This window comes from Pteropus alecto, unplaced genomic scaffold (genome assembly GCF_000325575.1).
Source record: "Pteropus alecto unplaced genomic scaffold, ASM32557v1 scaffold210, whole genome shotgun sequence".
Taxonomy (NCBI): Eukaryota; Metazoa; Chordata; class Mammalia; order Chiroptera; family Pteropodidae; genus Pteropus; species Pteropus alecto.
Genome location: NW_006431288.1, coordinates 3,948,428 through 3,955,810, shown reverse-complemented (window position 1 = coordinate 3,955,810; position 7,383 = coordinate 3,948,428). Strand labels below are relative to the sequence as shown.

Genomic DNA, 7,383 nt, shown 5'->3' with positions numbered 1-7,383 from the left:
TCAGGACTTCCCTTGTAGTTGGGGCTATGATATATTTTTTTCTCCCTCTAATACTGTGAGGTGACATGGTTTTTTTTTCTTGCAAAGAGGTTTGATCCCTAGCATGCTTCTTTAAGACCTGAGAATATTCTTACCATGATACAATAAAAGGTTTTCTGTCATACCTTCAGAAGAGGACACAGAGATGAAATTAAAAGCCATAACTGCAATCCTCTGAGAAAACTAGTATAGATAGATGGTCAACTTTTAGACTGCACTGCTTCTTGTATCTTGCTCCAGGGGCCTGTCCAAGCCAGGACAATGCCATATGTCACCTACCTGTAACCCAACCTCTGACTTGAATTCCTAAGGGTCCGACCTTAGTGACACTACAAGATCCTTTGAACTGGTCGTGACCCAGAGCCAAGCCAGACCACCCAGATATATCACTTTCCCCATGCCAGCCTTCAGAAATGGACAGGGACTAGCTATTGGTGGCAGTTCTGTGTCCTATTAAAGTTCTACTTTAGGCTACAATTGTGTGAATACATGGCCTTTCTCCCATCAGGAACCTTGGAAATTGTTAACTGGCAGTTAGACAAGAAGCTTCCTGAGAGATCAGAACTCTTAAGAGTTATTATCTCACATCATGCTCATCTGCTTGTGTGGTCAATCAAGTGCAATTGTTGTTTCCTGGGAAAATGCCATTATGTTAATTAACTTGTTGGTTGATATAATAGGAATAGTCTGTCCTCAGCAAAATAAGTCTTACTGTTCCTATTATTTTCAAGTCCTTTTGGGAGCTTATTTATTCAAGAAAACATTAAAGAATGCCTCTGGGTCTGTTTTAGGAGGTGATGCAGGATTACCGGGATGAAATCAAGGATTTCTTTGCAGTTGACAAACAGCTAGCATCAGAACTCGAGTACGACATGAAGAAGTACAACGAACAGCTAGCCCAGGAGCAAGAGCTGGCGAAACAAGCCGATGCAAACAGGGAAGCAGAAGGTGCCATGCAGGTAGATGAGCAGCCACCTTAAGCCTGACCCTTCTCTTCAATCTGCTCTCTGCTATACATATAAGCAGGAGTTGGTCTGAGACCTTCAAAATTGCTGCTTGTGTTCGCTGTGTTCGTTATGTGTGACGGGCAGGGAGCTGGGTCATAGAGGCTTCCCTTCCTTCAAGGCTGTGTCACTCAAACTTGTCTAGAAAGTCATAATAATAGTTGGGGAAAATGTGTGACTGCCCGGAAAGCAAGCTGGCAGCGGGGTTTTCTGATCTTTGATTATAGTGATAATCAAAGGTAACTAGATCTCCCTAGGCTGCTTAGTTTGTTTGCGGTCCTTCTTCCAGCATGCCCCTCTTGAGAACATACTGTCACTGGGGGGTGTTTCTAGGTGAGCTGCTGCTCACTTCCAGACACAGTATGCTTACTTGCTTGAGAAATCCATAGATCTGCCTCCTTAAAAATTGATGAGGGCAAACTAACTTTCTCCTATTTTTCTTTAATACCACAACATCTCTGTGTGGCAGTCTGCTAACAGTATTGTTTCTGAAGAGAAAGTTCTGTTTGCCCTGGGGTGACATGGTTTTAAAATAGACGACTACGGACTTGCTCATAGCATGTAAAGAGTTTTTTTTTTAAGTGTTAGAAGGTAAATACCCTTTATCTTCTCTGACAGGTCGCTCCGAGTTTAGAAATAATGTCAGCTCCTGCTGGCCAAGAAAATGCCACTGTACCCCATTCTGTGAGCCAGCCCTCAACACCCAGGTCAAGTGCTGGCCAAGCACCGCCTTTGCCTCTTTCACTTGAAACTGGGCCATTGAAGAGATTAATGCCCAAAGCCAGGTATGGAGCCCACAGAATCAGTCACGGGCTGACTCCCTATCACTGTATTCTCAGAGGCATCTTTGTCATTTCCCACTAGGTGTTTTTAGTATGAGTGATGCCGTTATGTTTTCACTGATACCTCACTCAGGGCTATTCTTTTTCAGATTTGAAACAAGTGTGGATGAGGATACATTTGAAAGAAAATGGGTAGTGACTTCAGGTTTCTCACCCTTGCTTTCTGCATGTCTGTGGCATGTTCTCCTTCACAGGTCCATGTCCCTGAGTACCATTGCAATCCTGAATTCTGTCAAGAAAGCTGTAGAGTCGAATAGCAAATGTCAGAATCGGAGCATAGGAGTGCTGCCTTTCACTTTAAACCCCGAAAACCTGGACAAAACACACAACCATGGTGAGTCTTAAGGCACCTCTAAAAGGATGATAGAACTACTTGGTTCTCTATCTCAGACAAGTGAGTTTACAGACTGAAACAGAACAAGCCTCCTTCCCATTCCTTTAAATGGTTTCTATTTTATTATTTTTAAAATAAATAACTTTATTGGGGGCTTAGGGTAATAGGTAATAAAACAATGCATATTTATGATAAAATATTTGGAAAAGACTGAGAAATAGAAAACTCACCCAGAGCAGTGAGGTGTTTATTCTTCTCGTTTTTCTACTCCTCACACATGTGTGCTTGGTTTTATTTATAAAATTGTGATCTCAGTGTGCATCCTGTTTTATTACCTGCTTTCCTATACATACTTCTAATAATATATAGTGAAAAGTTTTCCACGAACCTTTCTTTCAAAACTTTTCTCCCGCTGGCAGCATTGTATCTTATGGAAGTACCATCACTTATTTATTATAATCCTATTTTTGTTTTTCAATTTTTTGAAATAACATCACAATAAACATCCTTGTACATATAGCCTTATATGTGTATAATCGTTTGGATTAATTTTTGGCATTCAGAGGCCATGAATATGTTTAAAAGTTTTGATAGTGTCAAACTGCCCTCTGTCACTCACTCCACATTATACTCCTGCCAATGGCACACAAGTGTCCATTTTCCTACTTAGAAATACTAGTTTTATAATTTCCCATTCTCTTTGCTGAGCTTTATAGACCAGAAATGGTTATGGTTTGACTATTTCTTTGAATCTTAGTGAGAATGGACATTGTTTCTCATGTTTATCCTTTTTTTGTATCTTTCTGAATTACCTCTTTATAAGAACACTTTATCTGGGATATTAACTTTATCATATCATACTTTTTCTCATTTGGTTGTTTTGCCCTTTGATATTGTTTTGGGATTTTGGGACAGATAAAACCTTCCCATTTTATCCTAGCATCTTCATGCAGCTTGGAGCAAGAGTCCAGTGGAGCTATTGACCATGTAGCCAAACGAGCAATCAGCACTCCTGAGAGTAAGTAGCTAATGTGAGAGCTGGCTTCTTCTCACTCTCTCCTGTGGTCGCTGTGTGTCTAGTAGAGGTGCAGTAAAACTTCCTGTTGCAAAAGCTTTCCTTTCCTGGATACAGGCTCTCCCGGTGCTCAGCAGGATCATAGTGCATTGTGGCAGGCAGACTGAATGTTTTTGAATAATTATAACTCGATGGAGCACAGGCTGAAGGTCCAGCACTCTTCCAGGTGCTTTCACATGTGTTAACTCAGTCTACACTGCCCACAACCCTGTGAGGTATCCTCATTTGACGGACGGTGAAGCTGAGGCACAGTTCCCTTAAGTAACTTCTCTAGGCAATGCCATTCTTGGCATTCTGGAGCTGATGCTTCGCCACTCCTGCCTAACTCCCCGGGTTTACTCGATTCACTCAGCCAGCCCGGCTTTATGGCTGTCAGATGTCAGCACTAGCAGGCACCTGTATGTCACTGACTTCAGCTCCAGAGCAAACTGAGACTTGAGATTCAGTGGCAGATCAAGGATTCCACTGCCAGTTCAGCTGAGAGCCTGTCTTCTCACTCCTATTGGGCAGTTTATTCTTTTGTCCAAAATTTATAGTGTAGTTTGCATGTGTCTCTGCTTTCTTCCCGCCTGGTCTCTCTCCACCTTCCTTCTTACTCTATACCCCAGCCATGGGCAGTCCTCTCCAAGTGCCTGCACAAGCTCCACTTTTCTCTGACATAGGGTTTTCACGTGACATGCCCTCATCTAGAATATACCCTTCCTAGTTACTGCTTCTTCACCCTCTAAAAGAAGCCCATCCTGACTCTTCCGACTAGATTAGGTGCCCCTCCCTGACACTCAGACCTTATTAACAATACTCGCCACACTTCTAAATAATTCATTGTCTGTCCTCGATGTTCGTGTATCAGCTGTTTTACTCCTCACGGTATCACCAGGCCAATCACAATGCCGTGAGTATGATAGGTATGAACAAGTTTATTGAATGGCGGAGCGGGACTTGAACTCAGGTTTTCTGATTCCAGTTCCTGTGTTCCTTCTACAGCCTTGTTTTTCTCACTGTGCTAATCTTGGGCATTATTATAAGATGAGAATAGTGTCAAGATGTTCTTTGTGATAATGGAGCAACAAAGTATCAAGCCATTCATTTAGTCATGCATTCAATCAATGCAAATGTATTGGGTACCTACTGTGTTCTAGCTACTTGCTTGGTGAGGCTGTGATCTCTTAGAATATTACCAGATTATAAATAATTTCATCCAAGTTTACCTTTTAAGGGAGATTAATGGCTGAACACAACTCCTCCCCTACCGCTCCTCAGATGACAACTGAATCATGACAGCTTTTGTCATTAAAAGCAGTGTGTAATTTTGGGTTCCTATATACAATTGAACAGGTGTAATATTATATATGTAAAAAAATTCAACCTCTTTTACACAGAAAAGTTTTCTATATGTTCTTTGTTCCTGGCTCAGGGGCACCGAGTGCTTCTATTTTGGCAGTTAGGTACCATATGCTGCAGAAAAAGGGAGAATGTGTTTCGTTTTAGCTTTGCCTATCCCCACGAAGCCCTGATTTGTCTTCGGTTGGTTTCCTGGCAGCATGTATTCCTCAGCAGTGAAAGCTGACATGCTGCATTAATGATGCTTGAATGTCAATGTGTGGAGCCATCTTTACACTGCAAATAAGACTCTCAGGTGACCCCAGATCAATGGAGTACTTTTTTGTATCTCTAGGCTCTTGAATGTAAAATTCCTGCGGCTCTCTTCTTATTCTGAACCAGAAAGAAAGGCTTAATGAAGGATCTCTTGTTAGCTCTCCTCCCTGGGAGAATTACTAGATAATTTTAAAAACTCTTCTATTTTCTCTGTGGTTTATAAATACAAATTCTATTGACAACTCTTAGGTGGTGTGACTGTCAGGAGGTGGTCTCAGCTCTACGAAACCAATTGAAAAATGCTACCTAGCTCCACTATTCTGGCACAGCAGTGGTACTCAGCGTTAGCAAAGTGATTTTGCTTAATGGAAATGAATAATTTTCAGAGCTAGATTTTAACAAAATCTGTGAGGTTTTAGCAAGTCCCTCTTATTGCTATAACTCGGGCAGCAAAGCTGCTTCTGCCATTAATTCTAATCGCCTATGAAGTATACGGGAGATCTAACAGCTACTGCATCGGTGCTTTTGTGAAGGCTAGAGACTTATTTCTTGGATGTGCACAGGCTTCCAAACAGGAAAAGGAATGTGTATGGAAGGAGTAGGGATTTCATCTCTAATACAGGGAGACCTCCCAGGAACAGAAATAAGAAAATGAGTTATTCGAACGGCAGTGATGAATACAGTTCTGTCATTTTTAACATAGCTTGAGTAGCTCAGGCACATAACACTGCGGATGCACTGATAGACTTTAAAACAAACTAGAAAGATCTAATCGGTACTCCTAAGAAGGTTACAGTGTAGGAGAGAAAGGTAAGAACGATACGGCTTACTTCACAAGTGGTCTTACAGAAGGGGCATGGCAGACTTTGCCACGACTGTCAGCAACCAGCTATTAAGCCTGTGCTCTGTTCTGCAAGTGTGATAACAGCTCATGCAAAATGGTACAGGACATAAAATAGGAGCAAGTCACTGGGAGAGGTGTCACCACCCAGATCTCAAAGGAGTGGTTATGTTGTAGTTGGCTCAGGGAGAAGGAACTGCCTGTGTAGATCCAGGTGTGACAGACCAGGGCCTGCTCAGAGAACAGTGATAATTGGACACTGGTGGCCCGCAGCTTGTGGATGAAGGCGGGTTTGTGAAGGTGGCATGGGGCCGGCTCGCACAGAGGCTTTGTTGCCCAGCTCAGACAGAGGCTGGAGTCTTGACCCTCCTCTAAATGCTGAGCCATCAGGATATTTGAGCAGGGCAGTCACCTTACCAGATCTTTAAACAAATTTTCCTCTAAGTGACATAGGGGAAAATAGCTAATAAATTATAATAGTTAGCACTTAACTTTGTACCAAGTATTATGTTAAGGACTTAACATAAATGATTTCATTTAATCCTGACAACTCCCCGGAGGTCAGTATACTTGTATCCCATTTTAGAGGTAAAGAAACTTGAGGGTCTTAGAGTAGTTTCTACAATTAGTAAGAGGCCCAGAATTCAAACCCAGAGTCTGATTCAGAGTCTGATTCCTACACTCTGCTCTCCTGCCTGCCAAGGGTGAACTGGAAGGGGAGGCCCTAAGTGGGAGACCACTGTGATAGATCAAGGGTGAGATGAGCAAAGACTTTAGAGAATGCAGATATAGTAGGAAGATGGCAGTGACGGGACTGAGTGATCAGATGTGCAGAAGGAGCTAATGATGCCTGGCATTTCCAGCTTGGATAGAGCACTGACGTGGGTGGGAATACAGAAGGAACATGTTGAGGAGCGGAGGGAATGAGTTGGTGAAGCATCTTCAGGGAATTCAGGTGAAGTGCAGTAGCAAATGGAGGACTGAGGAGGAAGGTCTGAGCTGGAGGTGGGGATCCCTGGCATACAGGCAGCAACTGAAGACATGGAGTGAGCAAGAAGCCAGACAGTGAGCAGTGGGTGCTCAGGGGCCAGCAAAGCAGTCTAAGACAGGGAGTGGCAGAGAAAGGAACTCAGGAGACCATGGACATGAAGAAGGAGGACTGTGTCTTCAACACTGTCATCCTATAAAAAGGTAACAGAAATTGAAGCCTGACTGAAAGAAAGGGCTGCTGGATTTGACAGTTGCTCTGGTACTGATGTAAGAGACTGAATGAAACCATAGCAGAAATTCGGTAACTGACCTTGCTCAAGTGACTTTGATGTTTGTCTCTTCCTGGCTTTTCATTAACTGTGCTGTTTCCCTCTTTACTCAGAGACCATCAACGATGTCACTTTTGAAGCAGGAGTCAGCTACATAGGCACACCACGGACTCCTTTTGCAGTCAAAGGCAAGTCCCTTCCCGTCAGATAATGTTAGCTGCTCTGGAGTTCTGGGAAACCTGAATTTGTTTATGTTTGACTCCCTTTCAGAGAAAATGGAAGCCCAGAGTCAAGGAAATGACATTTTATGTTTATCATTACCTGATAAACCGTAAGTTTACAAAGAGTTCCTTTTGAGGTGTTTTTTGTCAGTTTTTTCTTAGTTCCATAATG

General features: G+C 42.6%; 1 protein-coding gene across 2 annotated transcripts in view; it reads left to right on the top strand.

Moving 5' to 3' along the window:
- The window catches only part of NCAPD3 (non-SMC condensin II complex subunit D3), a 54,333-nt gene that overhangs the window by 46,107 nt on the left and 843 nt on the right, over nucleotides 1-7,383 (top strand). For both annotated transcript variants that reach the window (XM_006905794.3, XM_015597591.2), the window contains 6 exons: nucleotides 831-998; nucleotides 1,662-1,828; nucleotides 2,080-2,219; nucleotides 3,160-3,237; nucleotides 7,104-7,178; nucleotides 7,261-7,321. In XM_006905794.3, coding sequence (XP_006905856.1) covers nucleotides 831-998; nucleotides 1,662-1,828; nucleotides 2,080-2,219; nucleotides 3,160-3,237; nucleotides 7,104-7,178; nucleotides 7,261-7,321 — 689 coding nt within the window. The remainder of the gene's footprint in view (nucleotides 1-830; nucleotides 999-1,661; nucleotides 1,829-2,079; nucleotides 2,220-3,159; nucleotides 3,238-7,103; nucleotides 7,179-7,260; nucleotides 7,322-7,383) is intronic.